This window comes from Alexandromys fortis, unplaced genomic scaffold (genome assembly GCF_014885135.2).
Source record: "Alexandromys fortis isolate MF-2015 unplaced genomic scaffold, M_Fortis_MF-2015_v1.1 scaffold_157, whole genome shotgun sequence".
NCBI lineage: Eukaryota > Metazoa > Chordata > Mammalia > Rodentia > Cricetidae > Alexandromys > Alexandromys fortis.
Window position 1 is genome coordinate 868,773 of NW_026068041.1, and position 20,218 is coordinate 888,990.

General features: G+C 48.2%; 1 protein-coding gene across 2 annotated transcripts in view; it reads left to right on the top strand.

Moving 5' to 3' along the window:
* Positions 1-1,308: 1,308 nt before the first annotated feature.
* Fam227a (family with sequence similarity 227 member A) overlaps positions 1,309-20,218 on the top strand; it is a 40,802-nt gene continuing 21,892 nt past the window's right edge. Inside the window, exons 1-7 of one of the 2 annotated variants that reach the window (XM_050165773.1) lie at positions 1,309-2,585; positions 9,316-9,395; positions 11,334-11,480; positions 13,057-13,158; positions 13,845-13,949; positions 14,843-14,966; positions 17,009-17,116. In XM_050165773.1, coding sequence (XP_050021730.1) covers positions 11,433-11,480; positions 13,057-13,158; positions 13,845-13,949; positions 14,843-14,966; positions 17,009-17,116 — 487 coding nt within the window. In that variant the 5' untranslated portion in view covers positions 1,309-2,585; positions 9,316-9,395; positions 11,334-11,432. Of the gene's footprint in view, positions 2,586-8,960; positions 9,088-9,315; positions 9,396-11,333; positions 11,481-13,056; positions 13,159-13,844; positions 13,950-14,842; positions 14,967-17,008; positions 17,117-20,218 lie in introns of those variants that run through there. The other variant, XM_050165775.1, reaches the window with a different exon arrangement.

The window sequence follows — 20,218 nt, forward strand, 5'->3', positions numbered from 1 at the left end:
ATATGTGGTTTTTCGAGACAGGGTTTCTCTGTGTAACAGCCGTGGCTATCCTGGAACTTGCTTTGTAGACCAGGCTGACCTTGAACTTAGAGAGAACTATCTGTTTCTACCTCCCAAGTGCTGGGATTAAAGGTGTGTGCCACCACCTCCTGGCTGGGGGTTATTTTTTAAGCAGAGGGCACTCAAAAGGAAGATGCCCAGGTCGGATCTTTTAAAAGAGGGGGAAAGTTTTGTATTGGCTCCGCTTACTCTTCCTTCCTAGGAATTAGGGCTGTGGACACAACAGGCAGCAACTAGGAAGTCAGGAGCTAGGCCTCTGTCCCCAGAGAGCTGAGCCCACCACTCAGATCCTTCGTTTCCTCTGGTTGACCTCCCCTCTCCTCACCGGCTAGGCCCACTACTCAGGCTCTGCCTGCCCCTGCTCTCTCCCTGGTCCTCCTCTCTCCACTGAACTGTTTCCCTGCCGCACAGACCCCATCTCAGAGTCCATCCCACAAATAGGCTTTAAGCCTTGCTGCCGCCAGGCAGCCTGCATCTTCCACTCTGCCTCCCTCCCCACACTCCTCTCCCCGACCCTTCTCGAGACACCAGCTAGTGTGATCCCATCTGGATCTGGATACTTTCTTGGGGCTCTTTCTAATGCCTTTCTTAATTCCACACTCGACTTGGCCTTGCCATTATCACATGTCCCTCTTGGTGTCTTCACTTTCCAAGTGCTGTTCTTGAGGGTAATGAAAGGGAGAGCCAGCCTGCTTTATGGGGAAGGAGGGAGTGACAGGATTCTGAGGCTTACCGAGGCCTGAGGCTATCAGATAAGGTAGAACCAGTTGGACTCAAAGAGAGGTTCAATTGAGAGAGGATGATTGCAGGTGCCCCTTGGCCCAGTCATCCCACACCTGAAAATCTCTCTTAAAGAAATATCCCAGGAGCCAGGTGGTGGTGGTGCATGCCTTTAATCCCAGCACCCGAGAGGCAGAGGCAGGTAGATCTCTGTGAGTTCCAGGCCAGCCTGGTCTACAGAGCAAGTGCCAGGACAGCTGGGTTTGTTACACAGAGAAACTCTGTCTTGAGAAATCAAGAAAAAAAAAAAAAAAAAAGGAAAGAAAGACAAAAGAGGCTGGATGACTCTGCTATCAAGAGTGTTCACTGCTCTGGGCCCAGTTACAAGCACCCACATCAGGCTGCTCACAGCCACCCCTAACTGACCCCAGGGGATTCACAGGCACTAGCATGCACATGGTGCACACTCAGGCACAAGCATATATGCATAAAATGAAAACATCTTAAAAAAAAGAGTATTCCAAAATTTGAAACCTCTCCGTGCCATGCTCACCCCAGCTTTGTTTGCTGTTGAGAGAGGCTGTAAGTGGCGTACAGAGCAACAGCCCAGCAATAGGAAAGCTCGCTGAGGTGTGCATTCTAAGTGGCCCGTTACTATGTGGCCGTCAGGCACGTTCTTGTGGAAGAGAAGTCATGGATGTGAGCCAGGCATCCGTTGACAGTGTGATTATGCTTGCACAGAATACTGGAAGGCAAGCTGGTCCAGGGGCACATGCCTGAGGCAGGGGGATGGCTAAACAGACAAACAAACAAAACCTGAAAAAGAAAGCTCTCAAGACTCCATCAGAAGGACTGGAAAGGTGGCTCAGTAGCTAAGAGCACTGGCTGTTCTTCCAAAGAGCCTGGGTTCAATTCCCAGCTTACAACTGTCTGTAACTCCAATTCTAGGGGATCTGATACCTTCACACCAATGCACATAAAATAAAGCTAAGTCAATTTTAAAAAAAGACTCCAACAGAGAGGCTGGAGGCAGTGTGGACAACTTTTTCCTTGGTTAGTACTTTACAAGGTGGCTACAACACTTATTTTTCTCCTCCGTCTCCTTTTCTCTTCCTGTTTGTTCTTTTTTCTAACGATTTATTTATTAATTATATATACAGCATCTACCTGCATGTATCCCTGCAGGCCAGAAGAGGGCACCAGGTCTCACTATAGATGGCTGTGAGCCACCATATAGTTGCTGGAAATTGATCTTAGGACCTCTGGAAAAGCAGTCAGTGCTCTTAACCTCTGAGCATCTCTGAGCATCTCTGAGTCATCTCTGAGCTATCTCTGAGCCCTTCCTTTTTGTTCTTGACGTTGTTTGTCTGCTTGATTTTTTCTTTTTTTTTTTTTTTTTTTATTTTAGACAAGATATACATTATAGCCCTGGCTAACCCAGAGATTACTATGAAGCCCAGGCTGGCCTCAAATTCATGGCACCCCTCCTGCCTCAGCCTCCTAAATGCTGGAATCACAGAGATGAGTGCTCACACCGGTTCATAGATTTTCATTTATAATTTACAAAGTGATTCACTTAGACTTGATGAAGTCATGAATGTTGGCAGAAGGAATGAGTCAGTAGAGAGATGGTATAGCCTGGACACCTTCCTGGCCGACAAGAGCCCTCTGCCATGGGTGCCTGCTTGCCTCCTGGAGTTTCCTTAGCAACTTGCCTCCCAGCATGCATCATTGGCTCCATGAGTCAGGTGAACCAGAAGATTACTGAGATAGTCCTGGGCCCCAGCCTGTTGGTCAGCCTCTCGGTGAGTTGAAGCAGATACTGGAGCTCAGGCAAGACCTTTGGGAAGAAAGGGTCCTAGGGAGAGTCATTTGAGGTGTGCCCTGCGGGCTCTGTACCCCTCCAAACACATGTTTGTACAGTTGAGGTTTCAAAGTTCACTTTTAAAAAATTAGCCGACTTTTAAGAAATGTATGTATGTATGTGTGTGTGTGTGTGTGTGTGTGTGTGTGTGTGTATGCATGGGTGCTTTTGGAGGCCAGAAGAGGGCGCTGGATCTCCTGGAGCTGGAGTTACAGGTAGTTCTGAGTCAATGTGGAAGGCCCTGAACTCGGGTCCTCTCAAAGAACAGCAGGACGCTCTTAACTGCTGGGCTCTCTCTCCAGCTCCAGCAGGCTGCTTCTTAAGAGAAGTTTTTAAATTTGCAGTGAACATATATACCGTACGCCCCACCCTCACACATGTGTAACCTGCCCCATCAACCTCTCCATACCTCAGTTATAATCAGCAAACCCTTCCTGCTCCCAGCATTACTGCCGACTCCCCTACTTTATCTTAGGCTTCCCTCCTGATGAGTGTGGACCATGCGCAATGATGTGTATCATCTGCCTCTGCAGTGCATAGGGAATAGCCTCACGCCCCAGCTACGCACACCGCCCTTTGTCTCCCTTCCCTCCCAACCTCTGGTTGCCACTGGCCTACTTACTGTCTGGGTAGTTTCAACCCTAAAGAATGCTGTGACCTTGGAATCCTGCAGTGTAGCTTCAGGCGTCACTTAGTAAAGCACCTTGAAGGTTCCTCCTTGGGTTTTCGTGGATAGCCCATTCCTTTCCAGCTTTTGCTAATACCCCATTATCTGGATGGACAGCAGTTTGTTGATCTACTCCCCTCCTTGGGCATATTGGTCACTCTCATGCTTTGGAAACTAAGACTAAAGCAGGACATCCCTTTGCAAGCTGTCACTGTGGGTGCAGTTGTTTTGGGTAAATACCAAAGGACACACTATCAAAGCCGCTTCCAAGGTGTTGTCTTTCCACCAGTGAGGTCTGGGGTGTCTGTGCTTGGAATCCTCACCAGCACCTGGTGGTATTGGTGTTCTGAACTTGGCTGTCCTGGTAGGTGTATGGTAGGGTTTCACATGATGATCGGACAACACAGGATGTGGCATCTTTTCATTGCTTTTTCATCATTCCTATATCTCTTCCTCCTTTTTGAAACAGTGTTGAAGGAGCTGCGGGCTGTGTTCCTGCCACCCAGCTCCCAGCCTCCTGTGCTGGGCTAGCCTCCTGAGCTGGGCTAGCCTCCTGAGCTGTGAGCTGCAATAAGATGCTCTTATCAGATTATTCTACCACAGCGATGGGCTGGGGTGGGAATTAAAACATGAGGTGTCTCCTAGGTCATAGGCCCATCTTTAAAAGTTGAGCTACTATTTCTCTTGTTTTTATATTTAGACAAATCTTTTATTGGGCATACCATTTGCAAACATTTTACCCCAGTAAGTGCTTGTCATTTCATTGTTTTGACAATGTCTGTGGAAGACATATTAAAAATGTCAATGACTTTCCACTTCATCTTTGGCCTTTGGTTCCCTGTCTAAAAGGTCACTGTCAGTCCCAGGGTCACTTGGGAGCTCCGACCTTATCCGCTATGGTTTTAGAGTTTTACATTGTACATTTAGGATGGTGGATGGTGGCCCATCTTGACTTGGCTTCTGCGACCCCTGCAGTTTTCACCTCTGTTCATCCACACTGCCCCAGCAGCTCCTCAGCAATGGAGCAGGGTCTCCAGTGGCACCCAGAGCTGCTGCCTCTGGCTTTCTGCTTCAGGGCGTCGGTCCCCTGTCTCTGCCCACCTTCTCAGGTTGGAGGCTGCCACCTGCTCCGTGGCACCAGTCCTCACAGTTCTGAGAAGAGTCGTTGATGTTTCGGTGTGTTCAGACTTTTACTGCTAGGGCAGGGCGGTGGCTGTGGGTCTCTTACCTGATGGCCTGGAAACCAGAAGTCTGCAGATTAGTTTGGTTTTATTTTTATTAAAATCTAAAGCCCTTCCATAATCCTCAAACATGCAGAGACACACGGACACAGTGGCTCTGGTCAGGGTAGGGGCTCTTCATTTGGCCACTGTCCCAGCCACTCAGGATTCCTGAACACGTTATGTTTGCCTGTTTCACTGTTTTTCATAGTTTTCCAAGACAGGGTTTCTATGTGTAGCCCTGGCTGTCCTGGAACTTGCTTCAAACTCAGACTCATAAAGATCCACCTGCCTCTGCTCCCTGAGTGCTGGAATTAATGGCACGTGCCTTTTTTTTTAATTAATTTATTTTACATGCATATATGGTGCTTTGCCTCCATATATGTCTGTGTGAGGGTGTTGGATCCACTAGAGATGGAGTTACAGACAACTGTGAGCTGTCATGTGGGTGCTGGGAATCGAACCTGGGTCTTCTCGAAGAGCAGTCAGTGCTCTTCACTGCCGAGCCATCTCTCCAGCCCCAGCATGACACAGGTCTCCAGATCTAATGAGAAGGCTTAGACTAGACGACCCTCACCCGCTGTTGGAAGGGGAGTTTCCCCGGGAGTTTTTGGCACATAGTGTTTTCCTGGTGGTGATGCCCGCCTCTTCCGCCTCTCTTCTTTCCCCTTCCTCCTCCTCCCCTCTTCCCTCCATCCCTCCCTTCCTCTCCTTTCCTGTAAGTCCTCTTTGCATTTTTGGTCTGTCTAACCCAGGCCCTCGACCTGTCATTTCACTCCACTTTCTCACTCTTCTTCCTACCACGGCGTCTTGCTTTTTGCCAAGTGTCTCTAACCTCGTGATCTGCCTCCAGATTTTTCTCCCTGATCACCCCAGCTTTCCCAGTATCAGTTTCTAAGGACTCCAGCTCTTGTGTCATTCTTTCTCTTGCATTTATTTGGGGGGGGGGTTCAAGACAGGGTTTCTCTGTAGCTTTGGAGCCTGTACTGGAACTAGCTCTTGTAGACCAGGCTAGCCTCAAACTCACAGAGATCCACCTGCCTCTGCCTCCCGAGTGCTGGGATTAAAGGTGTGCACCACCACTGCTCAGCTGTTGCATTTAATTTTTTTTTAAATTTTTTTTCTTCCTTTGAGATAGGTTCTCATCACCAGGAAACCTAGCGTTCAGGAGGCAGAGGCAGGCGACTCCATGTAAGTTCGAGGCAGCCTGGTCTACAAAGTGAGTTCCAGGACAGGCAGGGCTACACAGGGAAACCCTGTCTTGGGGGGAAAAAAGAGAATGAGAGAGTCTTACCATGTAGCACTTGGTGAATCAGAACTCACTATGTAGACCAGGCCACCTCCAACTCGCAGAGATCCCTTTTTCTCTGTTTATAAAGTGCTGGGATTAAAGGTGTTTCAACACACCTGGTTTTTTGTTTATAATTTTAAAAAGTTAAAATAGCTGAGTAATACATACTGTTTTCTAATACGCAGACTATTTATTAGTGAAAAGTGAAAGCCATCCTTTTCTTGCCAACTTTCCTCCCTAGAGGTACCCATTGCTATTCCTATGCCATGGATTCTTCCAGAACTTTTATAGGTTATTTTTACGGGCACTACATTCCTCTGGGTTAAGATATATATATGCAGGATCATGCTATAAATGCTCTCTCACAGCCTGCTTTTGTCTTACTAATTTATTCATTGATTTATTTTCAGAACAAATGCCTCTCAGGAACTCTTTTCAGCCAGTACTATTGGCCTGCCTATTATTTTAGTGGCCTCATGGTATTCCAAAGGTTGGATTGAGCATAATCAATTTATTTTCCAATGATAAATATCTCAATGGTATTTATTTTATTTTATTTATTATGTATGCAGTGTTCTGCATGCATGTTTGCCTGCACGCCAGAAGAGGGCACCAGATCTCATTATAGGTGATTGTGAGCCATGTGGTTGCTGGGAATTGAACTCAGGACTTCTGGAAGAACAACCAGTGCTCTTAACCTCTGAGCCACCTCTCCAGCCCCTCAATGGTATTTTAAAACAGTGATGTATGTGTCTGTGTGAACATATGCCATGTGTGTGCGGGTGCCCACGGAGGCCGGAAAAGGACTTCGAACCCTCTGCAGCTGGAGTTACAGGCAGCTGTGAGAGCCTGTCTGGGTGCAGGGATCTAAACCCAGTCCTCTGGAAGGGCTCTTAACTGCTGAGCATCTCTGCAGCCCCTCTCAGGCATGTGAGCATAGGGAACATTTGAGCATAGTGAACATTTGAGCGTAGGGAACATTTGAGCGTAGGGAGCATATGACTGTTTCTGTGCCTTGATCTAGTTTGCTTCTTGTTGCTGTGATAAAACACTTACCCAAAGCAACGTGTTGGGAAAGGGTTTGTTTCCTCTTACAGCTACATCACGGAGCGGAGCCAAGGCAGGCACTCAAGGCAGGAACCTGGGGACAGGAAATGGAGCTGCTACTGGCTGGCTCTTCATGGCTCACTAGCTGCCTGGCTGACTGCCTGGCTTACTTCCCTTTAGATTTATCTTATTTTATATGTATGACTGTTTGCCTGCATGTATTGGGTCCCCTGGAGCTGGAATTATGGATTGTGAGTCTCCATGTAGTTGCTGGGAATTGAATCTGGGTCCTCTGGAAGAGCAACAAGTTCTCTAAAGCAGGGAGCCATTTCTCCAGCTCAGTTTGCCTTCTTATACAACCCAGAACCACCTGCCAAGGGTGGCACTGCCCACATCAATCATCAGTCAGGAAAATGCCCTACAGACTTGCCCATAGGCCAGTCTGATGGAGGCAGTTCCTTAGCTGAGGGTCCCTCATCCCAGCTGACTCTAGTTTGTGTCAAGAAGACAAAAATCAATCACCACAGGGCTCATTTGCAGAATAAAGCCCTAGAAGTGAAGTTTCTCAGTGGGATGAGTATGGTTAGAGAGAGAGGGGGGAGAGAATGTGAGCACATAGATGCTCACCACCGCACACATGGAGGACAGAGGACAGCTCATAGGAGTTGGGTCTCCTTCCACCGTGTGGGTCCCAGGAATCAAACTAAGGTCGTCTTGCTGGTCCTGATTTTCTTCTCATACAAGCGAAGCCATCCTTTATGAATTGGGGGACCGCTAGCGTCAGTTCGTGGCCCACCTCTGAGGGATTGGAATCAAGTTGTGAATAGCAGTAGGGTACGCAGACATGCTCTCTGGATGATTCTGTGCGCGCATGTATTCCTGTGGGAGGGTAGCACTGGGTGTGGGAGCTTCCAGTCAGCCCGCCAGACGGGAGGGAATGAGCCTCAACATCCGGTAAGAGGCCCCACAATAATCCACCTACCTGAGAGCATCCATAGGGATCGGATGAGCTGTATGTAACACATGCCCGACCTAGCTGGGACTTAGAGGAGCCCCTGGTCACAGCAGGGACCGAGTATGTATGTGAGTGCACGGATCTGTCTGCTGTTGCCTTTATGCACCAGGCTTGACTATGAGGTCACTTCTACCATCCTGGACCCCATTCTACTGGGTGACACATCTAGCACTTCCATAGAGAACTCTACCCAAGCACAGCTAGCCCCTTAGCTGACAAACAATACATTGTGAGGGCACTGACATTCCCTTTTCTTTCCTTTTCTAAGGTGAGGGTGGGGAGCATCAGAGATACAGTGGGCTCTGGTGAGAGGTCAAAGGTGACTGATTGATAACAAGGTTAGCCCCTAGTAAGTACCTGTTTGACAACTCTGGGCTGTGTGCAAAATGCACCAAATTCTTTCTCCCGGGTCCTTAGAGAGGCCATGGAAGGTAGGTGTGGTTATTACCTTCTTACGAAAAGATCGCATGTGTGTACTTGTGGATTGCAGTCAGAACCCTACTCTGCATCCTGTGCTCCCAGAAGTGGAGCCAGGAGGACAGCGTGATGCAGGGTGCTGGGTGAGATTTGTATTGATGACATACAATGGGACCATGTCAGTGACACCGATGGCCCAAGGTCCCTACCACCTGTGGGGCAGAGAAGAGGTACTTGGCTACATACTCTGTTTCAGGCCTTGGATGCCAGTAGGATAAAGCTCCAATCCCTGACCCCTGACCCCTTCCCTGGATTTGCATCAATCTCTAATGCCCTGTTTTTTTTTTTTTTCTTTTCTTCTTCTTCTGATTTTTGAAGGCAATTGAGGAATATGAGTTGGAGAAGAAGTCTTTAAAAGAGAAAACTCACGGCAGCCTGGGAGACAGAGGCAAAAAATCCTTTCTCAGTCTGAAAAAGTGCTTTTGTGGGGTTTGGTTTTTTTATTCTCTTAAGCTAAGATCCTTTTCAGCATTTTTGTTTTGTGCTAGCATGGATCGCAGGGCCTTGCACGTGCCAAGCACGTGCCAAGCACGTGCTCGGCCACTGAGAAAAACCCCAGTTGTTAATATTTAATCTTTGAAATTCAGTTGAGTTAGAATCCAGAGTTCTACCTGAGGATAGCTTTTGTCCTCCTCTGTGGTAGCCTTCCATCAGACCTGACACTGGACGAGGAAGGAGGGAGGGACAGGACCACGCTGGGCTATCTGCTAGGTGACATCACACCAGGTGCTTTGATCCCTGCTTCTTTATAAAGTCCTACCTGGTGGTGCCCCCCCCCCCAGGAAAGCTGGGGAGAAGCTTTCCTGGTGCAGAGTCTTGTCTTCCCTGCTGCTTCTGAACAGATAGGCCAGCCCAGCAGTCTGACCGTCACCAGGCAGCCCTCTCCAGCAGTCTTAGCTCCCAGTAGCAGGTGCAGCCACCGCTCCTCATATTTAACTTCTCCTCCATTCTCAGCCAGGAGACCAAAGGAAGAGTCACCGATATCCTGCAAAGGTTCGGAGCTCCGGAACGCCAAGGTGAACCTGACAAAAAGGGTAAGAGCCCAGTGCCATGTTGCTGTACCAATGGTTTCTACCATGGACAAAACGGGTTTTATTCTTCAGGAAGGAAGATTTGGTGTGTAGATAGCGACTCACAAAGAAAGGCAGGGTTCACTTTTTCAAAGATCTGGCAATACTTTAATTCTAGAATTGCTCATGTCACTCTTGAAAGGGCAGAGCTGAACCCAGCCTCTGCAGTTAGAGTGTTCTACAGTCCTGTGTCTGTTACTGTTAGAGCTGAGGCATCTCCGCTTAGAGAGAGTCCTCCAGTTCCACTGCCATGGCGCCTTCTCCACGGAGGGTCCCATGTCACCACTCACCAGCCAGGCTGGTTATGGTGATCATTGCGGATGTGCCAGGAAGCGGAGATGATGGTCCAGGGCCATGCAACACGTCAAAGGACAGGCACAGCTCTCCACTCAGCTCTCCGGCCCAAGGCCAGCCCGCTCTGTTGCCGGCAAGTCCAGTGACAGCTGTCCTTGTCAAGAGTCACGGCACAGGCTAGGAGTGTGGCTCAGGGGTAGACGGCTTGTCTAGCATGCACAAAGCCCTGGGTTCTGTCTCCAACATTGCAATTTTTTAATTTCAAAAAGAACCCCAAAAGTGGGTATTTAAACTATCCAGATCACCTGTACTGAAAGCCTTAGGAAACAATGCATTATCTTTTCTGACAAAATAATTTACTATATTAATTTTGTGTGTATGGGGGGGGGGCGGTGCACATGCCATGGCACACATGTGAAGGCCTGAGGACAACTTGCAGAAGCCAGTTCTCTATCTACCTTGTAACTCCCGGGGCTTGATCTCGCGTCATCAGACCTAGTCACTGGCATCCTCGCTCACTGACCCATCTTGATTGTTCCTATTTCCATTATCTTTTTATCATCTTTAACTTAGCAAATTCCAAAACAGCACAAAGCCCGGTGGTTGGGTCTGAGGTGAAATTGCCTTACACGCATTGATGGTCTGAGTATAGATGTCCCGCCTGAAGTGGCATGTGGAGTAAATGGCAGAGTGACCTCTGATTCAGGATCAGCACAGTCATTCAGCAAGCTCTTCTCTCACTGTCCCCTCCCATGGCCGAGTTATAAAAGTAAACCGCTAGCCCAGCACAGCGTATCAGGTGCTGTGGGCTGATGGTAATTGCACCCCTCATTCCACTTTCCTGTATTGTCCCATCTTTTTTTTTTATCAACTGTCATGTTTGCATTTGGTTATAAAATTTAATTTAATGATATATATTAAGTAATGTCATATATTGAGACAGTTACATCCTTTGATAAATATTACTGTTTTAAGAAAATCATGCTAGCTGGGTAGTGGTGGCACACACCTTTAATCCCAGCACTAGGGAGGCAGAGGCAGGCAGATCTTTGAGTTCAAGGCCAATCTGGTCTACAGAGTGAGTTCCAGGGCAGCCAGGGCTACACAGAGAAACTGTGTCTTGAAAATCATGCTAAATAAATGGCACAAAGAGGCAGAGGACTATGTGCTCTGAGATATTAATGATAATAATATTGAAAGTAATGAGGAAGAAGTCAATTAAACTGTAGCAGTTTACATGATAATTTTGAGAACAGTATACATATTCATACATACGTATATACATACATAAACATACACATACCCTGAAGAAATCTAGAATAAGGCTAGGTGTCTAAACTTGGACATAAAAGTGTCTATGTGTTGGAGAGACAGGTGGGAGAGGGGGAGGGCTAACATAAATGTATTTGTAAGTCTTTGCTCAGAGCTTTAAGGAAAGCAGAGCTGATGCAGCAGGCGTCGAGGAGTGGTGCTGGGGTCGGGGAGCTCTCGTTTGCTCCCTGTCTGTGAGTCTGTTGCACTGTGTGTAGAGGGAGAGGCATGTTCTTGTTTTAAATTGTCGAGATGATGGATCCCATTTTCATAGTATGCTTTTTTTTTTCTCGTCAGAAAAGAGCAGATAAAAACCTGCTGGCAGAGCTTCACCAACACCCTCCGTTTGATGAAACGAAGCCCAACAAGCTTCCCAATGGCGTGGACTTCTGCGATATGGTGGGCAATGTGATCCGGTCTGAGAAAAACCCGCTTAGTGGCAAGGTAAGGGAGAGAGCAGGGAGCCAGCTCACTCTAGCTGTACAGGCGTACCTGCCGAGGCAGAGGACTCTACGGGAGGGGCAGAACCCAGTCGTCAGTGCTGGCAGCAGTGCTTTTATATCCTGAGCTCTCTTGCCAGCCCTTGCAGTGTGTTTTGATCATGTGTGCTATTAAAAAAACCAACTGGAGAAAGTATCTTCATATCTACGTGTCTGTCTGTGGGCTATCTGCTGTTCTCTCAACTGCTCTGTGGCACGTTGGTCAGCCTGACTTCTATTACTTTCCAGTCAGAACAGTTCTGCTTTGGGTGTGGAGTATTCCCCAACAAGGCTCGTGCATAGGGCTCTGGAGGGAAGAGTGATGATGCCCCAAGATGGTTCATGCTTAGGTGAAGCAATGCCAGAGGCAGGTGACAGCTCAGTGGAGATCTGCAGAAGGAAGACGGTCAGAGTGCTCTTGGTGACCCTGTGGCTAGGCCTCTTCATCTTTTATGGTTGCATGATCTCTTTCCCCCAAATGGTTCTGATCATTGGGCCTTAACTAGTCAGCCCTCCCTCCATTCCCGGGACGCACACGGCAGGCAGGCAGGCAGGCAACTGTACTCGCTGCTGTACACCCCCAGTTATTTCCCTGTCTCTATTTCTCTTCTTCCCTTCTTTTTTTTCCTTCCCTTTTCCTCCTTCTTCCGGCCGCCTGCCGGTGCTGAGTCCCGCCTGAGTGAGATGAAGACCTAAGGCGTGTGATCCAGCGGCAGACACACAGGCGTCCCTCAGTCCAGTCGTATATGCTATATGGTGAGGAGAGCACAAGCTGAAACTTCTGCTCCTCTGAGTTTGTGTGTAATTGTTTTCATTTTTGACTTAGGTATATTTATTACTGATTCAGCAGAGTCTCATGGCTCTGCCCTTTGCCTTGTGTCATAGATGCTTGGTGACTCCTTCTAGAGTTGTGGGTTCCTAGTACTGGCTCTGCCGTTTGTGGGTGACCTCCTCTAGAGTTGTGGGTTCCTAGTACTGTTCTGCTGTTTGCTGGTCATATTACTTTAAGTCCTTTGAGCTTTGCGGTCCTCAGTGTCCTGAACTATGGAGCCTCAGTTTCCTAGTATGTGATAATAATCTGTGCTCAGAGATTCTAGCCAGGTTAAGAGAAAATGTAATGTCTCTTAGCATAGGGCCATGAAAATCATGAGACTCACTGAAAGGTTAGGATTTTTTTCTTTCTTTCTTTGTTTTTATTTTTATTTATTTATTTATTGGTTTTTGATTTTTGAAGACAGGGTTTCTCTGTGTTGCTTTGTTGCCTGCCCTGAAACTAGCTCTTGTAGATCAGGCTGGCCTCGAACTCATAGAGATCCTCTTGTCTCTGCCTCCTGAGTGCTGGGATTAAAGGTGTGCGCCACCACCGCCCGGCTTCTTTTTTTTTTTGTTTTCATTGCTAGCGATTCAGCCCTCAGGAGGTTGGGACAAGGAGAATCACAAGCTCCTGGTACAGGGGACATAGTGAGGCCCTGTCTTGAGCAACAATAGCAGTAATAATAACAATGGCCACGATACTAATGTAAACTTCATTTCTTTTCAAGTCTTACTGTTTAGACAGAGAATTAGAGAAGTTTCTATCCTCTCCCTCCCTGAGCGCCATCTGGCTGGACAGCTTTTGGTGGCTGTTTCATGAACGGTACCAGGTAAATGTGAACCTGTGTCTCCTACCTCACTGGTCTTGCCTTCTTATGGGACCAAGTCCTAAGTCCCTCTGTTCCAGTGAGTTACCTCTGCAGATTCAGCCGCTCACCTCCCTACTCCTGCCCCACCCACGTACTTGAACCTCAGCTCCCCTGAGCTTGAGCAGTCGGTCTCGCTGCTAAGTAGCGGGTCCAGGACAGGGGCGAGAGGAGAACGTGGGACCTCCTGGCCCAGACGTAGGAGTTTTCCTTCCCTGACACTCCATAGGTGCTGTGTAAATATGGACGGCAGACAAACAGCTTATTCCTCCACCCGTGGGTTGTGACCCCTTTGCAGGGGTGGGGGTGGGGGCTCAAATGACCTTTCCCAGGGGTCACATATCAGATATTTACATTATAACTCATAACAGCAAACTTACAGTTATGACGTAACATTGAAAATAAGTGTAAGTTGGGGGTCATCACAGCGTTGATAACCACTGCTCTAGCGAGTAAGACTTCTGAGGTGAGATCAGTGCTTTGCCTGAATCACAGACCCCTGCCAGATGTGGTGGTGCATATTCAAGGCCAGCCTGGGGTCTCCTGGTAAGGCCATCTCTGATAAAACAACAAACAAGAAAGAGAAAGCGTGGCAGCCCATTGGCAGCTGCAGCAGGCATGCTGATAATTCTCTGTCTCTCGCATGGCAGCCAAACAAGGAGATCCAAAACAAGCTGTTTGACCGAATAGCCCGAAATTACGCCTTCCTGTTGCTCAAGACAGTCAGGTCCCACTATGAAGAGGCGCTCATAAAAGTGAGTATTACAAAACATTCAAGTCTAAAACAGTTTTAAAAAATTAGACATTTCACCAGGCAATGGTGGCATACGCCTTTAATCCAAGCAATTGGGAGGCAGAGGCAGGTGGATCTCTGTGAGTTTGAGGCCAGCCTGGTCTATAAGAGCTAGTTCCAGGGTAGGCTCCAAAAACTATAGACATTTCATAGATCTCTGGATAAAGTACATAAAATGAGAAATTCACTGAGAAAGAAGTATAGATAGGAGAAAAGTTTAGTCACAAATAAAAACAGAAATAAAAACAATAATTGAACTCCCTGGAGCTGGGGGTGTTGCCCTGAAACAGTGCTTCTCAACATGCGTGAGATCCTAGTTCAGTCTCCAGCATCACACAGAGAAGAGAAGAGAAGAGAAGAGAAGAGAAGAGAAGAGAAGAGAAGAGAAGAGAAGAAGAGAGGAGAAGAGCCCCTCTCAGCCTGTATTCCAGCATTCAGCAGGCAGAGAGATGATTCACATAAATTCCTGGGCTGCATAGTGAGACCTTGTCAAACAAAGCTCAATTGATCCTGTTTGGGGTAGATAGTCATAGGGAGATGCATGCGTATGCAGTGTATATATTTCCATATCTTGCTGTTTCTCTGGCTGTGCTCTGGGCAGAGTACAGAAGCACTGAGCGTTAGAACACTGCGGAAGTGTGCTGGGAAGGCAGAGATTGCTGGCTGAGCAGAGTCTGGTTCCTGAGGAGTGTCCTCAGTGACACCTGGAGATGGGGAGATGGGGAGGCAGCCCAAGACAGAAAGAAAGGTAGCCTGGTGTTGGGAAGGAATTTGGTCACCGGTTCTTGGCTCAGCCAGGCCTCTTTTCTGAGGGAAGAGACACTGGGACTGATGCTGAGCTCTGTTTCCTCCCAGAGGCTCCCATCGCTTCTGAGCAAAGCCCTGTACACCAGCTTCTGCTGCTGCTTCCCCCAGTCCTGGTTCAACACCCATGAATTCAAGTCAGAAATTTGTAACACCATGGGCCTATGGATCTCAGGTGAGAGGGGAGGACCTTCCTGCCAACTAGGGAAGGAAGGTGGGGCAAAATGTTTCCCACCAGAGGCTGGGTGTGTTTTTCGACTGCCTAGCATCAAGACAGCCTTCCTGTTCTTTCTGAGCTTGGTGCTACATACCTGCATATATGCATCCCTGGCTATGGCAGGGAGTTTGTGAGTTCAAAGCCAGCCTGAATTCATGGCAAGCCCCTGCCTTAAAACAAAACAACAACAACAAATCCCCACGAATACAGCAGCCAAAATGAACTGTAAACAAAGTTAAAGCTGGGCATGATAGCACACACCTGCAGTCCCAACACTCGGGAGGCAGAAGCTATGAGTTTGGGCCAGCCTGGGCTATATGACAAATATCAGGCCGACCAGAGTTACTTAGACCTATCTCAAAACACCAGAGGGGAAGAAAGAGGGAAGGAAGGAGCAAGGGAGGGAGAGAGATAGAGGATGAGAATGCGAGAGAGCGAACTGAGCTGCAGTCCCAATTCCCCTTTCCTCGTAGGCAGTTCTGAGACATGGCTGCCTGACCTGAGCCTGTGCCCCACCACGTCTGCAGGGAGCGAGGCAGCAAGTGTCAGTTCAGCCCTGTTAGTTACCCGTATGCCACGGACCCCAGAGCAGCAGGACCCAGGTGGCCCCACAGTCCACTTCAGCACATACTGCGCCAGCTCCACCTTGGCTTTCCCAGATAGCTTCATTCCTTTCCCCCACTTTCCTGTCTCAGCATAGAACCTTCCTGAGGTCATTGAATGCTGTTATTTTTTGTGAGGATTTTTGTTGGTCAGATATTGTGCGAAACAGGCAACTTTGACATTTTATGTTGGGAGCAAGAAGTACGACAAGGTCACTGCCTCATAAGGAGTTTTGTCACCATGGCTAAGCTCTACAGCATCCAGTAGGAAACATGGCTGGATCACAGAGGAGGAGCCGAATGCTTTGGGGGACCCCTGTGCAGGCTGCCTGGTCTTCACTCCCTCCTTTCCACGGAGAGTTGCACGGAGCCCATTTACCTACCTGCCAGGGAGAGGTAGCTACTCGTGTGTGATGCCTCTGCCCAGGAGAAGCACACCAGAGATTCACGACCAAGGTTTTCATTCAGGGTCATCTTGGAGACTCCTCTGTCTATCTGGGATCTCAGTTCTGGAAAGCTGGCGTTTAGCCAAGCCACACTGTCTACGGACAGCCCAGGAGGAATAGCTCACTCATTAAAAGTAGTTTTGTGTCAGTGTAAGGAGCTGTTTGTTGGCTGTGTTCCCAGACACTAGCCAAGGCCTAGCCTGGCCGGCCTTTCTAAGCCTTGGGCTTGCTGGGTGAACTCTTCGCCGCACACCCTTTTAGCCCCTAAACATGAAGGGTTAAAGAAGTTCAAGAGCAAACAACCGAGTATCATGCTTTAGATCCAGAGTTGTTCCCCTCCAAAACTAGGTCTTGGGTTACTGTGGCAACCTGTCTCTCATTTCCCACCTTCTTCCTGCTGCTCCTTCTCCCTGGTCCTGCTTTTGCCTAACTAATTACCAGGAATAAACCTCCTGTCTCCTCCTATTGCCGAGTGGAGGCAGCAGCATGGCACAGTGGCTCACGTTTCTCCAGTGACCCTTGGAAGCATCATTTCTGGCACTAAGCCTGAGAGTGTGTTGGAGAACCTTCGCTGAGCAGCTATTCACTGCTGCCTGGTCCAGTGGGAGGCCCTGGGGATGTAGACCTAGCCCTAGCCCCTGCCCCTGGGGAAGGGAACTCTTTGTTCAGCAAGAACAATGGGAGGCAAACAGGAAACTGGGCAGCTGCAGGGTCTTCATTAGGGCTGTCATGGGGTCACACGCCCAGGCAACAGAAAGCGGCAGGGCAGATGGCATTGTCCCCATTCCTCAGGTGAGGAAACTCTCCAGAGAGGGAGTGACAAGGCCAGAATAATGCTGGTAGCAGATCTCCAGTTCCCTGAAGCCATCAGGGAGACTCAAGGCCTCTGTTCCCCTAGTCCTGCTCCATTTTCATTGGTGGAAGTGTCTGTTACCCTCTTGGCTTCTTCTAGGGACGTATCCTTGTCCAAAGAGCTATGACAATTGGGACTACTCGGAGCTGGATCCGGAGAGGTTCCGGAGAGAAGAACTGATGTTACAAAGCAGTCGACTTACAAAGGGTAAGCGCCCAGCTCCAGCCCTGTCCCTTCTGCCCCTTTCACAGTCCAGCCACAGTGTAACTGAGGCAGAGTACCAGGGCACTGATGTCCCCAGCAGGTTTTCTCTCATAGGCTTCCAGGTTAGCCATCAAATGAATACAATACCAGTGTTGCTGAATATGGGGAGTAGAGTTTTACATTTGGTAGAAAGGCTGGGGACACACAGTTCTAACACAGGGATTGCCTAGACCATGAGTTCCATCCGTAGAGCTATAAGCAAACACGCAAATCTACCCTCTTGTCTGTCTGTTCTCCCATACTGTATCAGGTCTGTGTGTACCAGTATCATCTACGAGCCTGTGTGTTCTACACTGTATGGGTCTGTATGTTCTAGTATCGTTTATGAGGCCTGTGTATTCTATGTTCTATCCAGTCTGTGTGTTCTAGTATTGTCTATGAGACCTGTGTATTTTATACTCTATCCAGTCTGTGTTCTAGTGTCATCTCTGAGGCCTGTGTGTTCTATACTGTATGGGTCTGTATGTTCTAGTATCGTCTATGAGGTCTGTGTGTTCTATGCTCTGTCAGGTCTGTGTGTTCTAGAATTGTCTATGAGGCCTGTGCATTCTATACTCTATTGGGTCTATATGTTCTAGAATTGTCTATGAGGTCTGTGTGTTCTATACTCTGTCCAGTCTGTATGTCATACAGTAGAATATGAAAAGCTAGTTAAACCGGGCAGTAATGGTGCACACCTTTAATCCCAGCACTTAGGAGGCAGAGGCAGGTGGATCTCAGTGAGTTTGAGGCCAACCTGGTCTACAAGAGCTAGTTCCAGGACAGGCTCCAAAGCTACAGAGAAACCCTGTCTCGAAAAGCTAGTTAATAGGAACCTAGGAGTTTACTGGCGCCTGGGACCTGCTGGAACCTCTGGGTGCTATTTCATCTCCATGTCAGCCAAGTGAACTACAGGAGACACATGCGTGTCACCACTGAGGACACTGATGGCCAGTGGAGTAACTTGCACAGTCCCAACTTTTCTATTTCCCTCCCCATACCATGTCATAGACATGTTTTGGTGGCATTCACCTCCAATTCAAGCACTTAGGAGACCAAGACAGGAGTTTGAAACCAACCTGGTCAATTACAGAGCAGAAAATTCTACTGCCCACTTGTCAACCACCCTGTGAGCACTCTGACTACAGTTCACTGGCGGTGCTACTTCACTTTGGTGGCTAGTTTAAGAGTCTGTGAAGGTCACGTCACCTCACGTCTGTGAGCCAGGCCTTGGGCTGAGATTGTCTCTGGGCCTGTGAGCCTTGCCCCTCCTCCCTATCCAAGGTCAGAGGCAGGTGCTTGAGCCCCAGCATGTGGATTGCAACTACCTTGGGTAGAGACAGGGCACGGAGGCCACACGGAGCAGGGCCAAGATAGCTCCTGACACTGGCCATGCTAGAAGTCCACACTGAGATCTGAAGGTCAAAGTTTCAGACAGCTGGAGGGAAACGCACTGGTGTAGACGCTGTGGTCAAGTCAACTGGACCCTGCAGCTGAGCCAGGTCCCCACTGCTGGTGAAGTTTTAGTCTTGTCTTGGGGTTCCACGGAAGAGTCTGGCTGCAGCGTCAGTCTGGGAATCGTAACAGCCCCTGCTTTCCCAGGACCAGACCCTGCCTCTGTCACTGTCCTAAGCAAACACATGCTTTCCTCAGGCAACGGGTCAGGCAGGGTTTCTCTGTGTATCCCTGGCTGGCCTGGAACTCCTCTGTAGACCAGGTTTTTTTTTTTTTTTTTTCTAAGTGGAGAGGAAAAAATAAATAAAAGAAAGAAACCAGTTCTTAAATTGTCTTTATTTCTGCATCCAAGGATTAGCTATGCTCACTATTTTTTGTTTTGATGCATTTGAAGGTTTAACAACTTGTTGTATTGTCATATTGGTAGTTTTTCTTAGATTTTGGTGGTTGCAGGGCTCAAACCCAGAACTTCAGCTCATGCTGATCCTGAACTCTGACCCGGCAACACCCCAGTCCTAGATTTTCTTCTACTTTTGTTGTTGTTTTAATTTTTTTCTATTAATTTTGTTTAGATTTATTTTATGTGTGTGAGTGTTTTGCCTGCATGTCAGTCTGTGCACCACATGCGTATGCTTGGTTCCCACGGAGGTCAGAAGAGAGTGTTGGGTTCCCAGGAACTGGAGTTACATATGTTTGTGGCCACCCTGTGGATGCTGAGAATGACCCTCTGTAGAGCAGAATGTGCTGTAACCACTGAGCCATCTCTCCAGCACTGGATTTTCCTTTTCAGACTTTTAACCCAGCCATGCTTTGTGGCACACGCTTCTAATCTCAGCACTTGGGAAGCTAAGGCAGGAGGACTGCAAATTAAAGGCCAACATGGACCCTATAGATTTCAGGATCAGGGCTATAGTAAGACCCTATTTCAAAAGCAAACAAACAGAACAAGTGTAGGAGGAGGCAGGGGGCCGGGTGTGATGGCGCGCACCTAATCCCAGCACTTGGGAGGCAGAGGCAGGTGGAGCTCTGTGAGCTTGAGACCAGCCTAGTCTGTCAACAGCCAGAGTTACATAGTAGAGAGACCCTGTCCCCAGCAGGAGAAGTCAGGACTACACAAAGAAATGCTGTCTTTAAAACAAATAAACAAATAAAACCATTTTCTTTGGGACTTGGCTCAGTTTTGTAGGAGTCCGGGATTAGTTTTCCTGTGAAGGCACTGTGACTTTGTTTTGGTATCTGTGCACCGTGCCCTGCACATGTGGCCTTGTAGGCATTATTCTCTGCTGGTTCATCAGCTCTGCCTCATTGAGCAGAGGCCCATGCTTGCCTGGGGCCAGTTCTGTTTCTGGTTCCACTATTACCAATGCTTCTAGGATAGTCTTAGGCTGTAACATGAGTGGCCTGCCATTCTGTAACATGAGTGCTGGCTTGTTTGGGTTTCCGTCCAGTCCGGTACCCCATAGCCAGCAAACCCCAAAGAAAATCACACAGAGGACTCCATAAGATTATAAACTGATTGGCCCATTAGCTCAGGCTTCTTGCTAGCTCTTATAAGTTATATTAACCAATTATTCTTTTTTTTTTTTTTTTTTTTTTTTGGTTTTTTGTTAT